The sequence below is a fragment of the Liolophura sinensis genome, chromosome 9, assembly GCF_032854445.1.
Source record: "Liolophura sinensis isolate JHLJ2023 chromosome 9, CUHK_Ljap_v2, whole genome shotgun sequence".
Lineage (NCBI taxonomy): Eukaryota > Metazoa > Mollusca > Polyplacophora > Chitonida > Chitonidae > Liolophura > Liolophura sinensis.
The window spans coordinates 19,847,449-19,871,301 of NC_088303.1; the positions used below are offsets into that span (position 1 = coordinate 19,847,449).

Here is a 23,853-nt window from a genome sequence, read left to right on the forward strand (position 1 = left end):
TCCCTCTGTATTCTGTTTTGCAAAATCAAGTGGTAAGTGTGTAAATATATTTAAATTGCCATGGTTCAGATTGAACATGGACGGAGATGTTAATAATGCCCACGAATGCCTGTAAATAGCACAGTGCTCATCGGTTTAGTATGTTCGCTATTGCATGCAGTTGTTTACGTAAAGCGAAAGTAGTCATCTGGGATCATGTGACGTAATGCACAAGCCTCTCTTTCAATGTAGCTGTTGTAAAAAGCATGGTGCCTAATTATAATAGAAGTGCAATCTCAACGGAGGCAGTATGTACATTTTTATTTTAGTAAGGTGCTAAGAATTATTTCCATTTGTTTCAGAATTGAGCATGAATGTAGTTGTACAACAATCTTATTGTAATTTTGTAAACATTTAATAGGCCTCAAAACGTAACGACCAGCAAACCCCTCCTGAGGCTACGACCAGAACCAGAAGTACCCCGGCGGTGCATCTGCAGGCTATTTAAACAGGGTCACTGGAGTTACTGGTAAAAGATATAGTAGGCCTGCGTACTGTAACTACAGGTCAAACAGTGGAAGAAATATCCATACATACAGTGTGTCAAATATCTGAGAAAGCTATTTATCACATGGGCCTTCATATCTGAAGTCCACAACTTTTATCTGTCACTGTTTAGACTATTATACAGAAAATACCTTCGACGTTAGAGAGTAAATGTGACGTCTCCGTGCATTTGATCATGGGGACATTTTGAAGTTGTGTCAAGACAACGTTTCAAAAACTTTTACTGGATTGAAAAAAATCTAAAAAATATTTAATGCCAGATACTTTGAATGGTAGTCTTTCAGTGGACAAAAACATTAATCAGATGCTGTCTCTTACTTTAATAGCCTCCTGTATGAGTACACACAATGTGATTTACAGGCTTTGCCCTCTGTATTATATGTATACATGGGGAATGACAGTAGGTCTGCATCACAATACAAAAGTGCAGTCAATTATATGTTACTGTATATATTTCATGTTACTCCAAGCGAAGTTTTATATCTATACGTGTCATGTGATAAGCAAAAACACATTGTTTCAGCATTTTATGAATTATATTAAAGAAGAATCTAGTTTTGCTTCAGAAGTTAAATAAAGACCACACTGTGACAGCAAAACTAGATCATTTAATTAAATAAACGCCTCAGTTGGTTAGCACGCTTGCCCAGCTCATGCTGGCTTCCTCTATGGCCGTAAGTGGCAAGGTCGGTCAGCAACCTACGGCGTAAAACGCCAATTAAATAAATAAATAAACGCTGTATTCGCTTAAAATTCAATGTAAACAATAATGAATGCAGATGTGTTTTTTAAGGTATGATTTTGGAAATATATGGGCAGGTTGGGGGATGTTGGTTTACCACTTTATATAATGATTAGCCTTGGACTTTTCCTTCCTGCATGGTCTACTATGTACTTTTTGCATGTTGAGTGCCGTAATAGTTACAACATTGTAATACTGTCAGCCCACTTGACCATGTTTATCATGTTGTGATCATGTACTGATAAAAGTACCTTAAATTGTAGTACATGTAGTAAAGTCTGGCTTTGCTACTCAAGGACATCAAAAGAATTTTTGCTGAAGCTCTTGTCTGAAGCTTGGATGGAAGTTGTCAGGTACATTAGAAAGCTTTTTCCAGTTTTCATCAAGTAATAAACCTGTAATAGGCTCACCACTCAGTTCATGCAATGATGGTCTACATGAAAAAAGAGAATAAATAAACAGATAAACATGAAGAAAAGCTTCCTCTTTTGAAAATTTAATCTTTCCACTTAAATTATCCAATTTTAGTTAATCAACAGCCTGTTGAGTGTCGAAGAGCTCCAGGTTCCATCATGCATGTTCTCTTCTATCTAGCATACAGATCAGTCTTCAGAATACATTTCTGTACTATCCAAGAACAAATAACTTTTTCTAAATATAAGATTACAGAGCTGCTGGTAATGTTCTCTGAATTTCTGACTAAAAACCTACACCTATTATTGTATGTTTTAGTCAGAATGGAAACTCTTCTAAGATCAAGAAATGTGGATTTTTTGGACTCATGGTAATGCTTTGGTACTGTGGACAAATGTAGAGATATATTGATGTAGGCAAATAGTTGCACTCTTGATGAGTAAAAGTAGTAAGTAATTCCAGACACAATATCTTGTGAATCCAATGAGTGATGTAATTTTGTAAGAGTAAAAAGCACTCATTTATTACGGTATTTAAATGGAAATATGTCCAAGGCTGAGCTGGTACATATACGCTGAACTAGATACGCCACAAAAGTCTTCACCTTGATACTTGATTCCAGACAGACATTTGGAGTGGTACTGTACTGATGTACTGAAGACCATTTTTATTGGTTGTTGAGGAAAATGTACATCTATAATTTTGCCATATGACTAAATGCTGGGCATCCTCCTACAAGTCTCTTGAGTACAGCATAAACTTCCAGTGAACTAGATAAAGAAATATTAGTAGTCTGGGTTACCTAGGTAATCACTCCCATCGGCAATTGACTCTGCTCATGACGATAGAGAAACGATAATACTTGCAACTAATATTTGGCAATAAGCTCACAACATTCAGCTACTGGATTACTCTGTCAGTGCTTTGCTTCAAGAGTTGTATTGATCGTGAATTGTGTGCAAATGTTTGTAGAACATAGATGTAACCGCATCTTGACATTGGTCACTGTATGTACCCTAAATGACTTAAAATTTTGCTCACAAAAGTGCATTTTAAGAGTCAAATAAATGTAACAAAGTGAAATTTTTGATGCTGAAACTCTTCAGCTGAATATCTTCTCATGTTCCAATGAAACCTCAAAACAATTATCTAAAATGAATAGAACTCTCAGAATCAGGAAAATCAAGGAAGAAATTTATGGTCATTTAGTGTACATGGATTATTAAACTCCTGATACCAAGGGCATCCTTATGCATGTAGACAAATATACAATGTGCACACATTTTCACATTAGATTGGTTTTTTTTTTATTTTTGGTATGTGTAAACAGAAATATTAAAGTACAATTTACAGAAACTACAGGCAATTGTCATTTGCACTATCTCAAGTTTTCATATGACTTCACGATCAAAGTTCATGTCATTGATACTGGTAATTATCACTATATGCTCATGCTCCCTGACACCCATGCATGGTGCTAATATGGTGTGTTATCCAGGAGGTTTAGCGATAGTGCTTACAGCTGAACTTTCATGCTGTGTGGTTAACCACTGCCTCTGAAAGCTTATCATACAGAGCTGTTGATATGTCTGGCACCTAAACACAAAATTATTTTGAGTGACTTGTCCATATTCTCAAGCAGAGTATAATTTAATAAACTATAATTTTGTAATAGTAAACATATTGACAAAGATATTAGAGACATTTTATCTTACAGAAATGACATTGCAATTTTTTTTTCAAGTGCAGTGTGGCATTTAACCCTAATCATTCACTCATGTCAAATATAAATCGTCTCTAAAAGCATTCAGGTCTTGCCCCAATATATACTTTCTCATTTTCAACCAAAAATGTATATTTTATCTGCTTTATAGAATACTGTACAAGTTCTTCTTAAGAAAACTTTTAAAGTAATCTTCATTTAGACACTTATGATTTGTTATAACTCAGCTATGTGTACCTCCTGCAGCTCATGCATATGCAGTGATGTTTTGCATTTACACTTGAAATGTGATCATGTTATTGTATCAAAATTCAACTTTCACAAAATCATCTGTCAGCTTGACACAAAGTCTACTTATACTAGTGTGTTGTGTATGAAACATGTAGCAGAATGAATAGTTTAGGTGCAGTTTATGTTGTGGGAAAATGTTAGGATTTGTTCTCAATAGTATTTCGAAATTACCAGGCATGCAAGAGGCTCATTAGGGGTGGACTTGTTAAACAACAGCTTAGGTTGTTTTGCAAATTGCAGAACACATGTTCATTTATTTATATTAATAATATTACCATGTGTTTTACCTGTTATGTATTAATCATAGCTTTCAAAGTATGCTCAAATATTGTGATTATAAGAATACTTCAACTGATACAGTGTTGATACACATACAGTATACAAGTATGATTCAAGCCCCACTTATTGAGAGCCTCATTGACAGGGCCACCATGCATTGGTGTGAAGCCCCCCAGTGTTGAGCCTCTCTCTAGACAACCTTGAGGCCAGTGAGATGAGAGCACATGTGTAGCTGTGTGATATTGGCTGATACAATAGACCTGCACACACTAAGAAGGTTTTGCCTCTCAAGGATTTATTGAGCTGCGCTTTGATAGAGTCAGTCTGTGAGAAGAGGGGATTGACAGGGGTACTTCTGGCAAATTCCAGTCGTTTAGGTAAGACAGGAAGAGGCTGTGGGCAGTGTGACCTGGCCTATGAGGCCATGTGCTCTTTAGTGTGTAGCACATTTCTGATACAGTCCTCAGCATTTTCACAGGTCACCCCACCAGGACCTGGCAGATCAGTAGTCAGAGCCATGATTGGAACAGTCACATGCATGTACATGAACATGAAATGTAACGTAAGCATGTGGCAGCACCTGTGACAACCACATTACGTAAGCCATTTGTAATATCAGAAGCTGTGCTGAGTTTACTGCTAATCTGGGCTTGGTTTCATTTCCAGTAAGTAGGTTTGGTGCATGTAACCACATATGTTTTCATTCATCATTTTTACTATTACCGCACCTGTTTAATTATCAGTGGGAAAGTGTTTGTTAAACTATTGGGTATAATTGAAGACTTCAGATGTAAAATTCAGCTACTGCCCATGTACTTGTTTTGACAAAGATAATGTTATACGGTATGAGAAGCTTTAACGAATTAGTATCTCAGACTTTGTTCTTTTAAAATATACTTTTATTACAAATTATTTATTTATTTCATTCATGTTTTATGCCATGCCGAAAAATATTTTACATATTCTATGACGGCATCATGGAGGGAGAAAACCGAGCAGAGAAGGTTGCTGGCATACCTCCCTTTTTACATGTATGACCAGAAAGGAAGCCGGCATGAGCTAGACTTGAACTCATAATAACCGCATTGGCAAGAGGATCCTACCCACTAAGCCATAGAGGGAACACCCCCCCCCCCTTGAGTTACAAATTATGCAGACATAATATCATTTGGACATATAACCATTTGCTTGTTGGTTTACACCATGTGTTTTGTAGATGTGTTGTTGTAGGAATTCCTGAATTCATAAATTTTTGTAAAGTTTATTAGAGCATTATGCAAAAGGCCAGTGAGGAATGTTCAGGCAGGTATTAAATTATTACATGTACACGTGTTATTGTAATGACATGATCATGTTAATCTAGATGGTCTATATATCGTTAATGAGATAGTGACATGACTTGCATTGTACGTACACACTGATGTAACTATATTAAAAGGGAAATTGCATGATTCATCATAATCTTAAGTTAATTTGGATTTAATTCTGGGGTCAAGATGAACTACATGTTGATGTATTATACAGCTAGTCAAGGAGGCACGATTCCGCCTAAAGAGGTTGTATAGCAGCCATGTTGTCACAGATGTCCAAGATGTTCAGATTAGAATGTTGCTGCTCCTAATACTGAATGGAAGACTTGACAGTGCTGCGGTGTTTATGCCGCATCATTTATGAAATTATATATCTGTGCTGCTGATGACTTATCTCTGTTGTATTTTTATGTTGAGCAGAATGCTCTTATTAGCAATCAGCGGGCAGCTCACAGACTTGATGTTTACATGTATATGTATAAGCACTTGTTACATGCAACTTTAGCCTATCGACTGATTTTGTCTGTGTTCTGTGCCTTACATGGATGATACAACAGGGTGTGGTCGCCACGTCTGCGTGTAATTTGCCTGGGCTGTTATCATGGCTTGGAGGGTAACACAAAAGGTACAGAGAAGATTGGAACAATTGCATCTTTTCCAGTCAATCCCTTAATTATTCTGCTTCATCCATCCCAAAAATCTTTGGTTAAAGACTCGAAGTTGTGTACATGTAGCTTATACATGGCTTTCCCATCTTTTATGATACAGTCTCAAACATTTGAGTTCAGATTACGATAGGATAATGCATAGCTGAAGTATATCGCAGTTAAAGTTGTTCTGAATATAGGGTTCTTCTGAATGTAAGCTTAAGCTGTTACATAATCATGGAGGTTAGTGTATTATCTTGGGAGCAAGATATTCCAGTTTTTCTGTTAAGGTGCCACATTTGTATAAATGAAATATTCTTGAATGCGGTATAAAACACAATCAAATTAGTCAACACTGTGATGACAGATTTAGTATGTAAATGTTATGGGAGGATGATAAATCGTCTTTTGAGCTGTTTAGTCCGATGCTTCTATCTCGTCTCCCAAGTTGTACATGTATACACTGGGACTTTTATTGTGTATGATATAATTCAGGGTTATTACCATCAATCTCGTTTATTTACTCAAGAACACTGTCCATTCCTGAATGTTAAATGGTTTGACTAGATACCCTAATTCTTCAACCTTTCAGCAGCCTCTACAACCAATATTTTGAAACATTCTGACAGAGCTTTGAGGTGTAAACAATTAATATGCACTTTTTTATGAAGCCTGCATCTTTAAAGACTCAAACATTTTTAGCGTCGTTTTCATAATTATTTGCATAAATTCCACTGAAAAAAAGCGCTGCAGTGGTGGAAAAGGTTGAAGATCTACAGTAATATCACATAGTTCTAACCAGTTGATACGAGTGAAAACCATCTGCTGTGAATAAGCTGGCTGTTCTCTTGGAGAGGGTTGCCAGTTTTAAATGGTATGAAGGGCACAGGCTTGATTTGTGTATACTGTCTGATGTGGGAGTATATTTTTCTTTAATTCACATTTCTCACTCCTGGGCTCAAGTTAAGTGGCTGTTTAAAAGAACAGACACAATGTTGTGTCCGCAGAACTTCCACAGCAGTAAGTGTTGTGGGTCCAGTGTATATTACATTGGCATTATAGTTACATACATGTATGCTTTGTACACTGTTTCTGTTCTAGACCTACATTTCTGCCACCTGCTTTGCAGTACTCCGTTGTTTCATTCTCACAACAGATGTGCTAATAATACCACTACCACTTCTCCATTCTAACAACCAAGCTACATTATTCCTGACGTTACGTCATTACTAGACCTAAATTTCAAACATGACTGTTGATTTTACGAATTTTTCTTGAAACAGAGATTTCTGTTCATCTTAGGAAGAGGTTTTAAGGTTTGTTTGGGAAATGGGATGGTACAATTATCATAGGGGAAGAATGTGAGTTTCATCACCAAAATTAATATTTTTAGACCTTTATGTACCTCGAAAAAACCAGGCTATGAACAAAGAATAAGCAGACTCCCTTGCTTTCATTGCTTGTGGAGTCAATAAGCAGTCCATGACACTCGAGTGGACATTTGCAGTGTCTGATGGTTGGTGAAGGATGCTTGTTTTCCACCATTATCATGTGCATATATTCGTTCTCCAAATGTGGGAAAGTTCATCTGTTTCCATCACTCGTACAACCATGAAAATTGACCATCATCATGAAAAGTTCCTGAAAATAGCCTCAAGCAACCTCTTAAAATGTACTCTTTTTTTTTTTCATGCAACTGTTGCAATAATGTGCAATAAATGCAATAGTGTTTCACCTGTGTGCAAGAACTTCATTTGTATTTTGCTTATCAGATTTAACCCATTGTGATGTCCTGATGATTGTGATTTGAAATTTGGAAAGAAGTACAAATCACGTGGCTACATTGTCAAATTCACCAAAGGCCCCAAAATCATAAAGTAAGACAAGGCCTATGGCTACTTTGACTATTTTGATGCTGAAAATGTGTTTTACAATATCTCAGTTTCTTTTATATTCTGTATTATAGAAGAGGAAGAGCGTCAGCGTTTACTTGAGCAGAGTCAGGAAGAACAAAGACAAGAGGCTGTGAGTGAGGCAGCAAGTGCCGGGGACCAAAGTGTCAGCGAACCCAAGGGTGAGGAAGTGGGGGCAGGGGATCAAGTGCCAAGTAAACCAGTAAGCCAAGAAGACCAACCCAAGGAGGCCACACCCTCAGCTCCAGAGGAAAACATGCGTCAAACTAGGCGCAGTCGGCGATCAGGGGACTCCACAATAAGCAACAACAACAACACTGCTGCAGACAAGGGAGGTAATGGGGATGCTACAGCCGAGGTGATGGCCCCTGTTGAGGAGAAGCGGTCGTCACGGCGTAGGTGGAGTCGAAAGGATTCAAAGCAGAAGGAGGAGAGTGCAGAGGAAATTGCATCGGTCCAGAAAGGTGAAGAGTCAAGCCCTGCTGTGGTAGTAACAGACACTAGTGGTCATCAGGCTGATAATAAGAAGTTAGGGGAAGATGTTGTACCTAGTGAAGAGCAGCCCAAAGAGAGTACAACAGTACCAACTGACAGTACGAAAGGAACCAAGGAAACCATGGACACAAATCCCACAGAGGAAGAAAAGCGAGCAGACACTGAAGAGAGTGACCAGAAACAGAGGAAAGTTTCAGAGAAGACGGCAGAAAAAGAAGAAAGCAATCCAGGTATAGTGGTATATATGTGTAATGCAGTCTCCTATGTCTGACCAAAGACATATTGTCATGTAGGTCCATATGTTTTACATGAGAGACATACATATCTGTTGTAGAAAGTCTGAACAGCATGTACATAAATTTCATTATTTTTACAAATACATGTACAAATTTCACTTATATTATTATTTTGGGACACACCCCTTCCGATTCAGGAGGTTTGTCGGCTGATAGACCGACAACTTGTAAAGGAAGAAATTTACAACCACCACCAAAGGTCTTACAATGTCTCCAGGCATAGAAGGCTGTTGAATTTCCATATTTTCGGATTATTATGTGGCATGTTAAGTCTCTTTTTTTTTTGTTTCACCATTGGTTTTGATGTTCAGAATGTGTTCATATTCACAAGATATATACTTTCATTTTTTGTGGTTTAGAAGGAGGACAAAAGTCTCTCCGTGAACGACCAGCAAGAAGCAGAAAGAAAAGGTCATCTGAATCCAGTGAAGCCTCGGCATCTTCAGACTCTTCATCTTCATCCTCCAGATCTCGATCAGGATCGTAAGTCTTTTATCTTTTTGTCTTAAGATTTATGTATTTGATTGGTGTTTAATGCCGTACTCAATATGTCACTTATACAATGGCAGCAAGCATTATGGTGGGCGGAAACCGAGGAGAGCCCAGGGGATTCTCACGACCATCCGCAGGTTGCTGTGAGACCTTACCACGTTCGATCGGAGAGGAAGCCAGCATAAGCTGGATTTGAACTCAAAGCAGTCCCATTGGTGAAAGGCTTCTGTCTTGAGAGTGTAGGTGACAAGTTATTCGACTGAATCAATTACGTGCCCTAAAGACGCATACAGATTGAGACGAAAGTATCATTGATTGTGTGATATGTAGTGTATTCCATCCATTGATTGGAACATAAAAATACACAAAAATGATACTTTTGATGCCAGCACTCAAGTTTTCTTGAGGAAAAACTCAAGTTTTCTTGAGTACATATCTCATATTGTTTTCATCATTTCCTTACCATCAGTTCTTCCAGTAAAAGCTCTAGCTCCGATTCAAGGTCTAGGTCACCGAAGAGGACACAGGGAAAAGTACAAAAACGTAGGTCATCAAAGTTGGAAGAAGACAAGAAATCAGACACAAAAGTGTCTGAAAGGCAAAGACCCGATTCCCCAATGGAGACTTCAGAAGCACAGGAGATCTCTAAGGAGGGACAGAAGCCTCGTTCAAGGTCGAGATCACCAAAAGATTCTCCCAAAGAGCCAAATCCTAAACTAGCAGGAAATGAGAACCCACCAGTGCTTGAGGAGGTTAAAATGGAGACCTCTTCTCCCAGATCTGCCCCACGTGAAGTGAAATCCATCAGCTCTAGCACCAAGAAGAAACATCTCAGGAGATCTAGGTCAAGCTCCAGCTCTAGCTCTGACTCCAGATCTAGGTCGAGGTCATTCTCTGGCTCAAGGTCAAGGTCAAGGTCTCCTCCAAAGATGAAGAAAGAGATTAATAATAGTGCAGTAGAAAATGGAGAGGTGAGTATACATGTCTTAATGAAAAGCGCACAAATTATCAGCTATTCTTTGAGTAAGGCATGTTTCTGTCTATATTTCCCGTGTTTCCCACCGATAGGATGACTATTACTGCTCTGAGGCAACTCAAATCCAAGGAAATAAATTTGCTTTCAGGTTTACAGTGGGTGTAGTTTATAAGAACATGGATTGAAGGCATAAAATATTTCCAGACATTATGACTGTTTCAAAGTTATCTTGTTAGAGATACATGTATAATCTCTTGTCAGCTTTGTGCCAGCTTTGGTGGAAATTCAGCTAGTACATGTTAACATGATATACTGGTTACTGCTAAGAATGTTGAGCAACCTGCAAAGTTCACTTCAGTTTGGCACATTTCATGGGTCTTTGTCACCTGACTTGGAAGCTAATATATTGTTCATAATAGATGGCGGTCCAAAAAAGTAAAGACAGTAAGGTGGAATCCGGAGATGTTCATGTTGGAGGGGAGGACGCTAACAGGAAGGCAGTAGATGATGAGAAGAAACAGAAGCAAGACAAGCGAGAGGAAAACGAGAGGCGAGTCAAAAGGGATACAAAGTCTGAGGACAGGTAAATGCATAACTTGTCTTCATCATGGCTAAAGACTTCAGGCTATTTTAAAGGTGGAAGTTTGTTTTTGGATTTTGAACAGTCATTGTGAACGTGGGTACTGCCCAAAGTAAGTGCCATGTGTAATGCCATTTCTCTGGGTATTTGTATCCAGTATCTTGCTGGTTTCAGGTTTTGTGGGGAAAGTTCTACATATTTCTTCTGAAAGTATTCCAATGGTTCTATGTCTTCTGTACTCAAGCAACTCTAGTGTAAATGAAAGTGCTGTATATGTATGCCATTAATTTCCATGAAAATAATAAGCCTGTATAACATTAGCACAATGCAATGGCACTAATAAACTGCTTCAGAATACCAGACATGTTCACATAAAACCATACATGTTCACATAATACCACACATGTTCACGTAATACCACACATGTTCACATACGGAGGGAATGCCTCCTTGTCTGCTCTTTTGTAGTGACAGTGAAAACAAGGATGGTGAAGGTTCCATGGAAACTGATGAAAACTCTGATAATGTGAAAGATTCAGAACAGGTGAGTTTCAGCCTTTGTGCAGTACTTTTATTTTTTATTTCTATGCTTTCAGGGAAGGAGTTGAGAAACTTTAGGTTAATGCATCATTCTGGACAAGAAATCTTTGTTTAATTTGTGTATCACATATTTTAAGGGTCAGGCTTAATCTTAAGTGTTGTTTGCAATGCTTTTAAGCTGGGATCTTCCAACAGATGAGGATCTGTTTATAATTATTTATCTGCAGACCTCAAGTACAATCTTTTCCAAAAGTTAATATGAATTGATTAAGCAGAGATGAAAGTTTTCAGGATTTATCCAGAATTCAGAATTCTTTTAGTTTTTCACATATTGAAATTCTGTTTAGAAAAATTACAGAAATTTACTAAATTTTTGCATATAAAATGGTCAGTTTTTTTTTGACAGTTCTGTGCTTTCATCTCTGAGAAATTATAACTATTTGTTCCTTATCAAAGGCTCTTTACATAAGTGCGAAGAAAACATTTTTTCTTACGGAAATGCATGGAATTTTAAGACATTGTAATGGTCATTTTCTATTTGTTTTTAACTTAAGAATGATTTGACTAGTGGAGATTGTTGTGATTAACTAACTCAATCTGAATGTAATCCACTCCTTCCCTGGAGCATTTCCCATTGATTCTGTTGTCTCCAATGCATACAATAGAGGTTAACAGCTTGGCAGATGTATGGAGATGAGCCACCAGTCAAAACCCTTGACTTCCATAACACATGTGCTCCTATTGGCTGAAGAGATGTCAAAACCTGTAGCTCATTTGTCAGCTGAATCGAAAGGAAGATGCCTGTAACCGTCTCCCTCAGTGATAAGAACTTCAAAAGGGAGGTCCCAGCCTCTGGGAAACTGTCACACTCAACTGCCACTGGTGAATTCAGCTCTACAAACCTAGAATCTTACTGTTTGCTTGGTGTGTCCAGTTCTGTACTACGAAATGTGGACATTTTATATACAACCTCTACATCACATGGAATTGGGATTATTGTGACTGTCAGTGGACGATTAACCATTTGAAAGCATTGCTTGTGTGATCTGTGAACATTTGTACGTCTTCCTTGGGATGAAGATTCTGATTTGCCCATCTGCAAACGTCATTGTGTGATATCTGACTGCCCTGCACAAAACCAGACATCAGGTGATGGTCTTACTCTATAAAGCAGCATGGAAACTGCTTTTCAAGTACAAGTTCTCCATTTGCAAGCCTGCACAGACTTGCAAAAGTTACAAGACTACGAAGACCAGTCACTATTGGTATTATCTGGAAATTTCCCTGAACAGTGATAACCGAAGATTTAAACATCGTTGTGTAAAACATGTGGCCAGCAAATGGCTGATTAACATTGTGTGGCCTCTTCATCAACATTGCCAGTATCAATCTGGAAGGAATCAAAGAGTAACGATGAATTCCACAGAGATTGGTACAGAAATCTTGGTACTGTTGAGGACGTAATGGAACTGTACTTTACTGTGTGTCAACTCAAACCTTTTGATTTGTGACAATCAGGCAGAGCTTCCCATGTATACCTTCTGTAGACACTATTAAGAAAATTCAGAGACACCAGTGCCTGTTGGGTCGCGCAGTGAGAGACATTCCATTTGTCTTCAGTAAGCACATCTCTGTGCTATGTGATGTGGATAAACTGTTTGTATGGCTGTGTATGTTCCTGACGTATTTGTAAATGGATTGCTAAAATCAGTGTCTTCTGAGGATACATGTTGTGGGACAGCCATGGTGATTCCTAAAGTGACAGTGTTTTCTGTGATAGTACTTTGTGACGATGCACACACTACATGTATGTGACTGTGGTGGTGATTTCGTGCATTGACAGTGCTTCTGATGATGCACACACCAGGTGCCAGTGGTGGCGATTCGTACAGTGAGTGTTTCCTGATAGTAAATACACCATGTGACCATGGTGGCGATTTCGTGCATTGACAGTGCTTCTGATGATGCACACACCACGTGCCAATGGTGGCGATTCGTACAGTGAGTGTTTCCTGATAGTAAATACGCTATGTGACCATGGTGGCGATTTCGTGCATTGACAGTGCTTCTGATGCACACACCACGTACCAGTGGTGGCGATTCGTACAATGAGTGTTTCCTGATAGTAAATACGCTATGTGACCGTGGTGGCAATTCGTACAGCAACAGTGCTTCTGATGATGCACACACTGTGTGACAGTGGTGGTAATTCATACAGTGACAGTGTTTCCTGATAATGCACATGCCATGCGACAGTCTTTGTGATTCATTCCGTGACCGTCCTGATGACATGACACAATATGTAACAGTGGTGATGATTCATACCGTGACAGTGCTTCCAATGATGTACACACTGTGCGACAGTGGTGGCAATTCGTACAGTGAGAGTGTTTCATGATAATGCACATGCCATGTGACAGTCTTTGTGATTCATTCTGTGGCCGTCCTGATGATATGACACAGTAGGTAAGAGTGGTGGTGATTCATACCGTGACAGTGCTTCAGATGATGTACACACTGTGTGACCGTGGTGGCGATTCGTACAGTGTGAGTGTTTCCTGATAATGCACATGCCATGTGAAGGTCTTTGTGATTCATACTGTGAAATTCCTTCTGACATGACACGCTATGCGACAGTGGTGGCAATTCGTCTAGTAACAGTGTTTCCTAATAATACACAAGCTGTGTGACAGTGTTGGCGATACGTTTTAGGAGTTCTTCTTGGTATGCCCGCACTATGTGACAGTCTTGGTGATTCATACAGTGACAGTGTTTTCTGATGGCACGCGCTATGTGACAGTCATCATGATTCTTACATTGACAGTAAGATGATGTGCTCACTGGATGACATTTGTGGTGTAGTTTGTTGTGTCTCATGTGACATACGTGCGCAGTGTTTTTCCAGTGACATGGAACCCTTTAGATACAAACCCTGGAAACTGGAGAGGCTTGTGTACCAGTGATGGTATATGTGAGCATGTTAATAGTGATGGTGCTGTAGAGAGACTTGAATACTCATAAACAACATCCTTAAGGACAGTCTTGCATGTTCATTTCAAAGTCAAGACTGCCTTTCAATGTGAAACTCATTGTGAACAACATTTATGACCTGAGTATTTCACTCTATGACTTGTGCCAGAGTGTGTACATTGCACTAAGAACATGAAGAAGCCTAACTCTGTCACTGAGGATCTGACCGTTGACCCTAATGAGCCATGTGTAGGCCAACCTTAAGTCTGCCCTTGGAGATGAATTAGAAACGCACTGTTACCTGGGTTTCCAGCTCGCTAATCAACTGTGGTCAACGGTACTTAGTGGATAGGGGGGTGGGAATTCATGTCGATAATTTCGTTAAAAAAGTTTCCAAAAAAAAATTGGAATTAACCAATTGACAATAACCCTTTCTCCTAAAAGAGTCAACCAAAATTCAAAATGTTTAACGTAAAATTGGACTGCATTTTTTGGGTTGCATGAATAACGTAAAATTAAAGGTGCAAGAATCAGAATCAGTATAACTAATGGCTTTCTATTGCAAGTACTTGCATTCACCATTATCCATATCATCAGGAGCCAGAAACTATGGAAAAAGAAATGGTGCAGTCCCAAATGCTAACATTTTTACATTCATGTTATTAACTGGGAGTTGTTGTGTTTTACTATGTCTACAGACCAGAACTCTGACCGAAGACACTGGCGCCGCCACCAAGCCTACACGGCGGATTTCTAGACCAAGTTTGTACTCTCTTCCTCTTGACCAGGCATAAATGTTATATTATCATGCCACAGTGTACATATAAACCATTAGTGCTGTAAGCCTTTAATCCCAGCAGTATATGAAACTGTTAACAGCATTTCTCTCTGCAACTGCAGTTTCGGTGTAAAAGGTTATTGTTTATATACAAATGTGGGTATCATATGTGCAGTGCAGTGGTACTTTCTATGTTACAGGCCATATCAAAGGACTGAAATTTGCTGAAGTTCTTCCTAATTCTTCAACCTTTCCAACCACATCTGCAATTAATATTTTGAAACATTCTGAGAGAAATGTGGGTGTAGAGAAATAATTTGCCCAGTTTTATGAAGCCTGCATCTTTAAATAAGCAAGCAAATCATTTTTAGCATCCTTTTCATACAATACACTGAAACAAGTGCTTTAGTGGTTGAAAAGGTTGAAGAATTACAGTGACTGTTAGTATTTGTAATAAATTTGTACAAATTTTTTTGTTAATGGACATGAGTGAGGATAATGTTCTGTTCTTCATGCTTTCTGAAATGTGTACTTATGCTGTGAGATGTTTTCTGTGCGTATCAGATGACAAAGATGGAGGGAGGGGAAGCACAGAGACCAAAGAGGGCACAGAGAAGCCGGCAAGGAAGAGACGCTGGGGATCCTCCACCGCCAAGTCAACCAGCAAAACTACCACAGTCAACATCTCCACTGACTCGCTCAAGGTACACTAGTACTCAGCTGATATCATCTACTTTTTAGCATATGTCCTGAGCTTCAGTGTCCAGTATCAGTGGAAGCAATGTTAAAATGTTAGGAGTGGTTTCTTAAAAAGTACTGCATGTACATAGCTCGTGTTTTGCATACATATAGAGCACAATAACACAAGAGGGATATTCCATTGTTGGGTGCGTATTAAATACCATAAAGTAAATTCATGACCTAGTGTATTATGTATGAGAATCAATGTTAAACTAAATGTTAGGGGTGGTATCGTAAAAAGTACTGTATGTATTGAGGTCAGATTTTGAACACATGTAGAGCACAATAACACGATAGGGATATTCCACCATTGATTTGTTTTGTGTTTTAAATTTAGGCTTTTAGCCTTCCATTATTAATTAATATTAATTTGGCCTTCATCCTCTGAGGTTGGTTGAGCTCTCTTTACTGGGTTGATCTGGGGTAGAGTCCACAAATCCGATATGTAAAAACCGCATCACTACACTCTTTATTACTGAAAGTTCAAATTTTGACCCAGTTAACATTTATGAAGTGATCAATATTTTGATATCTGCAGCCCAGTGCTTAATAGAGAATTCCAGTTTTGACTTCAGTCATAAAAGACTTTGTGGAATCCACACCAGCTCTTGGCAGCTGGGCTGTCTTTCCAGTGTTCAGGCGTAGATTGTCTGTAACGGTTGCAAGACCAGATATTACATGCTTTAACCGTTTTCGAACACAAGGCAACTTTCAAATCTCACATGGAAGTCTTTGTCTCAGAAGTTTTTGTACCTGAGTTTTTGTCTACTTGCTATAGAGCCTGATACCGGAGATAAAGACAACAGCCTTGACCGCTGACCCTATCCTTGACCTGGGGATGATGGACGGCTCACTGTCAGACACAGAGGAAGATAAAAGGGACATAAAGATCAAGAGAACTGTTGTACAGGTGAGTCAAGAAAATGTTGTCCTGACGGGAACCATTTAATATCAAATATGGGTTTTACTAGACCGTTTACCGTAAGCTGTCGCTGTGAGTTCAAGTCCAGCTCATGCTGGCTTCTCTCTCCGGCTGTACGCGGGAAGGTTTGCCAGCAACCTGCGGTCTCTGCCATTTTTCTTATGAGTGAAATATTCTTGAGTACAGCGTTAAACACCAATCAGATAAATAGATAATTATTAAATGTATGTCGGAGATGTGTCATGATTTAGCCATCCAGCGATATCTAAGAGTGGGCATACCCAAATTATATGTCAAGATGATATAAGCTGTCATGTAACTCAGAATTAATTTTGCCAGTGTTAAAGTGATAAAGAAGAGAATGAATGAGTGATTATGGCTTAATGCCACATCAGCAATATTGCAACGATATTGTGGCGTTCAAGAAGAGAATGATGTTTAATTGGGAAATACAGAATACTTCTGCTTTCTCCTCCTTTAACTGATGATTCATTAATAAAGTAGACAGTGATTATCCGACTGATACATGATCCCATGTCACTGTCAGCGGTATTGGATGATATCACATACTGGGAAAACCTAAGGGCCTCAATGCTTTTTCAGTGTGGTATAAAAAAGCATTAGTCTCCACTGTTCTTCTATTGTTCCTGGCATTTGCATTACAGTTGTTAACAATTTGTATGTATGTATTTATAACATTTTGCACTCTCCTTGGACATTCTGACTTTGCTGTTAAAAGTGTGGAATTCTTGCATGGGTGCTATACTGAAACTCTGGGCTGTTCCAATCTGGGTTTATCCTGTACCTAAGATTGTCACAAACCCAGAAACAAATGACTCCAGGTGGCAAAGGTTCCTCGCTGGGCAATAATCATGACATTGTCAGAACACCAGAATTACAGAAAATCATCAAAAGGCTATGTTTACTGTGGACCTGTTTTACAGCGACCTGCTGATGAGAGTGATGAAGAAGAGGACGGCGAGGAGAAGGTACATGTAGTTGAGGTTGTACAGAAGGAGGAGATGGTTGTCAGGGAGGTGAAGAAGGAGGTCAGCAATGGTAAGCTGATTAGACTACCCCAATAGACATGCTTTTGAAAGTTATCATTACATGTAATAATAAGTGACAAACAAGTCCTGTTTCAATGCACTAGGTTACGCTGAGCTAACGTGATTGGCTGAAAACTAATTTTTCTTGCCTGTTACAATTCTTTCCTTCTTTTGGTCTAATGAAGCAGATAGTTAAAACAAATTAAGTTTCAAATAATCGGTTATAGTTTACTGAAAATTGTTCACTGATTTAACTGTTTCGCTAATGTGAAAAGTTTTGCCTTATTTAATTTTCTTGCATTTAAGCATTATTGCACTCTCCTTGGACATTCGTACTTTGCTCTTATAGTATGGAATTCTTGCATGGTTGCTACATTAAAGTTTGGGCTGTTCCAATCTGGGCTATTCTGTATCAAAGATTATCACAAACCCAGTACCATTTTGTTCAGAGTTGTTTCCAAGAACTGTTGTACTAGTACTTTATCCGCTTGATTAGGTCATAATTCACTCATTCCACCTAACGAATGGAATATTTACCCACTGAGGAAACATTTTCTACCATTTCCATGTGAAACAAATATTGTCATTCTCATTGTGGATGTATTGATAGGTAAAACAAATAAGATACTGTTTGCATTATCTTTGTTGACTAAGTAATGATATACATGCATAGCTTTAATATTTGCCCATTGTGGCATGCAGCCCTAACCAGTCATTCCTTCATTTTAGTGCAAAACTTGACCATCACTTAAGTGCAATACAGCATGAAACATTCTAGTTAAATACTATATTTTTTTGAAAAAGTGGCAAAGATTACAGATCCTGATCCTATTAAGAAAACTCAAGGTAAGCACATTAGTAACCTCCCCTTTTGTAACTCTTACAGATCCCATGATTGTCCGTCAGACCAGTAGGACACTTCCATCACTCCCCCTAGAGACAGAAGAGCCTGAGAAGGCGCGGAGATCCCCGTCCCCACCCCGAAATCCTGTAACAAAGATTGTACATGTGTGTAACTTGGTGCGGCCGTTCACCCTTCTCCAGCTGACAGAGCTTCTGAAGAGGACAGGTACCCTGGTGGAGGGAGGCTTCTGGATAGACAAGATCAAGTCACATTGCTACGCCACGGTGAGCATGCATGCATGCAGGTTTCTTTTGAATGAATATAGGTTGATTTGGGTGAGTTCTATTGAGTCCATATCAGCCAGTATTACTTAATAACCTATTTATTATACACCAAACTTTTCACAATTCATCTAGTGAGCAAAAGCTAGTGCACTTGAATCACAGAAAATGAACCTTTGAGAAAAAAAATGAAAGGTAGTGGAACTTGTAATACTTCGATGACTGGGGCAAGAATGTCTACAGAGGAAGAAGACATGGTGGACAAGTTAGTAAGTTACATAGGCGAAAGCCAATACAGTTAACAACCATTGTGTTTGTATGTATGTAACTTTTTAATAGCTCCACTTCCAAACTGGCATACATGGAAAGGTCTGTCAGCAACCTAAGGATGGCTGTGGGTTCTCTCTTGGCTCTGCCCGGTTTCCTCCCAACATAATGCTGGCTGCTGCAGTATAAGTGAGATATTCTTAAGTACGATGTGAGACACCAATCCAGAAAATAAATCCAAACTGGCAATGTGCAAGTAATGCAGGACAAACAAAATTCTATGACACAGCTTTACAGTTATGATTATGCCTTATCCCCAAGTAGTACTGTGGATAGATACAGCAGATGCATTGTACTTTGATGACTGAAGGTTTGCACTATCCTTGGACATTCTCACTTTGTTTTCAAAGTGTGGAATTCTTGCAAAGGTGCAACATTAAAATTTGGGCTGTTCCAATCTGGGCTTAAACAGTACCCAAGATTGTCACACACCCAGAAACATTTAGTCAAGGTTTGTTCCCATAAACTTATATAGTTGTAGTTTCTTCCAATTGTTTGATAATTTTGTCGTAATCTAAATTTTCTTATTTAGTACTGCAAGTATACAGTATGTACCATTTTCGTTTGGATTTATGGTAACCCAGATTAACAAAGTAATAATTCCATGATTAAGGCCATGAAAGCAGCCAAATGTTGGATTCTTCTTAGCCAGGTCTTCCGTTATTTACTAGAAAACCATACGTGGGAAGGTATGACAGAAACCTGCAGATGGTTGCGGGTTTTCTTCCCGGGTTCTGGCCGGTTTCCTCTCACCATAATGCTGGCTAGCGTCATATAAGTGAAATATTCTTGGCGTAAAACATGAGTCAAATATAAGTGCATAAATTTATTACAAAACACATGCTGTAGAATATATTTGTACTTCCCAGAAATCAAGCAGGGATAAATTTCCATTTACACCTTTCTATCCACCCACAAATCACAACATTGGATAAATAGATTATGAACGCTGCTGTTTATTTTGGCAGTCAGCTGTAGGCGTTTTTGTACATATCAGTGTCATCATGTGTTGGTGATTTCTCACAGTTTGAGACAGAAGACCAGGCTTTTGAGACGAGGAAAGCTTTACATGGAACAAGATGGCCTTCCTCAAACCCTAAGATACTGAGGGTAGAGTTTGCTCAGGAAGATGAGGTAAGACCAGGGACCCATTCCAAGATTACTTCTCAAATCAGTTTCCATAGTTTTTTGTTCAGTGACATAGCCGAATGGTACTGTTACCCATAAAGTGTCATTTATGATAAAGCTTCATAAGATGTGGCCTCAGGTCTCTACCTCAAAAATGCCTTTATAGAACTGTTCGCTTCCAGACCCCAAAAATACCAGGTTGTTTCTACGGGGGTTTTCTTGTGTATAACTACCAATTGATAATAAGAGAAGCAACTGGCTGGACATCACCTGCAGTTTTTGGCTTATATCTGTAACAAGGAGCTCTGTTATACATTTAGTGCAACATTGATGTTGGCTATGATGATCTTGTTTGCTTCATTGCAGTTAGTGTGATTGCACATCTGTCATCTTTTCATCCTATGACATTTCTTACTTTACTTCCAAAGTGTTAAATTCTTGGCTGTTTCAAGCTGGTCATATTCTTTGCCTCAGCTATCTTACATACCAGACAACACATGGAACAATTTGTTTTGTGTTTCGCTTTGTTATAGTTTTGGCGTCACAAAGCCACCGATGATGGGTCTGTCCCAGTGAAGAAAGACCCGAAACGTGAAAGTTCAACCAGGAAAAGGCGGGAATCTGAGAAAAGTCCAAGGGATTCCAAGAAAAGGGAAGAACAGAGAAAACAACACGTTCGGGAATGGGACAGAGACAAGCTGACCCAGAGGTCACGATCAAGGTCACCCCAGGGGTCAAGGTCAAAGTCCAGAGAGAGGAGAAGGCAGGAGAGATTAAGGGAGAGGAAAGAAAGGAAAGGTAAGTAGTCAGTGGATGGAATTATCTTGTGCAAGTGCACAAACTTACAATGATTTTGAACCATGTTAGCTTATCTGCTAGATGTCAGGGAGTTCTTCATGTACTTATTGGTTACTCAAAAGTTTCCCCACATTGGGCATAAATAAAGTCAAAATAAATAATCTTAGATATAAAGTTACACACAATATGTTTTAATCATTTCTGATCTGGGATGCATGTCATTGTCATGGACTTTGAACTGAATTAATTGATTTGACCATGGATGTTGTTTACAGAGAAGAAGGTGGAAGAAGAAGCTCCAGCTAAGCTGCTTGATGACCTGTTTAAGAAGACAAAAGCCACACCATGTATTTACTGGTTACCTCTAACTGAGGAACAGGTGAGCAGTGTATGACCTTATCCGTTAGTAAGCATGGCTCTAATGTTGCAAGTGTGGCATAAAGCCGTAATCAGTCGTTCAGCATTCCACAACCACATGTTAAACTGTTTAGTAGTCATCTAGGATGACTCCCAAAAAACTTAGTATGCAGATTTATCGTTAGAGATGACATCACAATACAGATTGTTACGAATTAACAGAGGGTATATCTGTATTAAGCCTGCTGAAATTCACCTCAGGTTCGTTGAAATTTGCTGTTGAGTGTAGTATGCTTTGCAATTGAAACCGTTCAGTTTGTATCAAGGTATGAGTTTGTGCACTGAAGCCATTTCATGTTTGTTTAGATTGTGAAGCGTGATGAGGAGCGGAAGAACCGACAGGTGGAGCGAGAGAAGAGGAAGAAAGAGCTGGATGCTCGTGAAGCTGCCGAAAAGAAACTGCAGCAGCACAAATCAGCAGAGGCAGCTGGTAGGTCCCAGAGACCGCGGAGCAGGAGTCCTCAGCGTGGCCGTGATCAGAGGGCACAGAGGGAGAGGGTAAGATAGTCTACTGTAATCATGTGAACTATCATGTTTTTCCTTAGATTCTTTCATGAATTAGTTTGGCTTGGTGGAATTCTACTTCATTAGAACCTCAGAAAGAAAGTAAAGAATATATTGATCAGTGAGAGTGCCTGGACACAATTTCCTTTTTATGACCTGAAAAACGTACAATTCACTCATTGTGGAAAAACATCAATACACAGATGAGATCATACGTCAACCTTAGGGTGATACAGTCTTAACAAGATTGTTTGTACCGTAACGCTTCAGCCCTTTTTTTCTGAAGACTTCTCTGAAGTCCTAAAAATGGCCAATCCAACAGTGTAGTTTTGCCTTCAAAATCAAATTGAAAACATGCATGCATTGCTCTAAAAGTTGCTCTTTCATATGCGAAAAGGCTGAAGAATTAGGGTGTTTGTGGGTTGGGAGACATTGGGACCATACTCAAATGACAGTAATCATGTGTGGTGAATACTATAGCTACCAGGCATTTATCAGATAAAGCAGTACAGAGCTGTACCCCAAACATCCTAATATTGTATATATACCCTGACAAACCTCAACTACAGCGAATGTCTAATCTGTTGTTCAAGTGGAGATTAACTCAAGATTAAACGCCAAGTGGACACTAAGTATTTGGGATTGTCTTTCAGGATCGCTCGCCCGACCGAGAACAAAGGCGTCGCCCGGGTGAGTCTGCTCGATCAGGCCGTGACCGCAGAAGCCCACCACTCCGTGCTAGAAGTCGTAGCAGGAGTCGCAGTAGGGGCGCTCGAAGACGCTAGCCCTGGAATAGCAGCTGAGGCTTACGTATTGTAACAAAGGATCTATTGACGATCAGTTGTATAAAGTGTTTTAAAATATAACTGCATTTTTGTTTTGTCCTCCAAATCTGTTTGATCATGTAAGTGGGCAAATATTCTGTTGCTTTGGTGTGTTAAATAACCAAAGGTAAGTACAGTCTGTGTGTCAATTTAAAACTTGCACATTTTATAACTGCTTTCTTGATCTCGCATTTCAACGCTATGCATTTTACATGCTCAGTCCTTTTTACTGCTTGCACAGGTAAAGAAGAAAAATAGTTTTTACACTCTTGCTTTTTTAAAATGAGGGCATTATAAAAAATACATGCACTACATTTCATTTATTTTATCACTGAACTGGTCATCAGTAACTGCCCATTTCACCACAGGGCAACACAATACTTTTGTCCAGACATGTGTGTAAAGAAAAAACATATACCATCATAAAAATATCGTCATACTTAACAACCTGCCAGCGTAGACTTCACAGCTGGTGATGGAAGTTGCATTGTCAAGTAAACCACCTCCATTTTCTCAGTGAGTAAACATTGGGCGAGTGTATTTAGAAGCATTTAAGAAATGAACACTAGAATTATCTTGTAGTTTGTGGTACATGTAAGACTTTACCAGCAGTGGACGGTGGCTTTCTTTCTGCTGTCTTGAATACTAGGTACAATTCACAACACACATCTAGTATAGATTACACATGACTACATGTATATGTACCATACGCGCTGGTGTTGTAATTATCTTGCGGCCCTGAAAGTTACCTCTGCATAAAACAGTTGTAGATCAGAACCCATATGTGCTGTCATAGGCATAATTCTTCCGGTGGTATACACTTAATTACAGTAAGGCCAGTATTCAAATAGAAAGGCGCCGTTTGTATTTTTTGCGTGAATTTGTCATATAGCAGCCCTCTTGTATGTTTTGATCATCGCTTTGTTTTAATTCATAGATTTTCATTTATATGTCTAATCATGTTCATGCAAGTTATTAGTAAATACTTTGTGAATGATAAACATAGTAGAAAGTAAAGAAAATGGT

The 23,853-nt window shown here is 38.9% G+C and overlaps 1 protein-coding gene across 1 annotated transcript in view; it reads left to right on the forward strand.

The window, feature by feature from the left end:
* LOC135475678 (apoptotic chromatin condensation inducer in the nucleus-like) overlaps positions 1 to 23,853 on the forward strand; it is a 30,633-nt gene extending 6,780 nt beyond the window's left edge. The window contains exons 6-20 of the mRNA XM_064755607.1: positions 7,919 to 8,590; positions 9,016 to 9,139; positions 9,618 to 10,119; positions 10,544 to 10,707; positions 11,173 to 11,248; positions 14,913 to 14,976; positions 15,557 to 15,696; positions 16,512 to 16,643; positions 17,600 to 17,714; positions 18,591 to 18,832; positions 20,183 to 20,290; positions 20,818 to 21,082; positions 21,358 to 21,461; positions 21,806 to 21,997; positions 22,657 to 23,853. Coding sequence (XP_064611677.1) covers positions 7,919 to 8,590; positions 9,016 to 9,139; positions 9,618 to 10,119; positions 10,544 to 10,707; positions 11,173 to 11,248; positions 14,913 to 14,976; positions 15,557 to 15,696; positions 16,512 to 16,643; positions 17,600 to 17,714; positions 18,591 to 18,832; positions 20,183 to 20,290; positions 20,818 to 21,082; positions 21,358 to 21,461; positions 21,806 to 21,997; positions 22,657 to 22,788 — 3,032 coding nt within the window. The 3' untranslated portion in view covers positions 22,789 to 23,853. The remainder of the gene's footprint in view (positions 1 to 7,918; positions 8,591 to 9,015; positions 9,140 to 9,617; positions 10,120 to 10,543; positions 10,708 to 11,172; positions 11,249 to 14,912; positions 14,977 to 15,556; positions 15,697 to 16,511; positions 16,644 to 17,599; positions 17,715 to 18,590; positions 18,833 to 20,182; positions 20,291 to 20,817; positions 21,083 to 21,357; positions 21,462 to 21,805; positions 21,998 to 22,656) is intronic.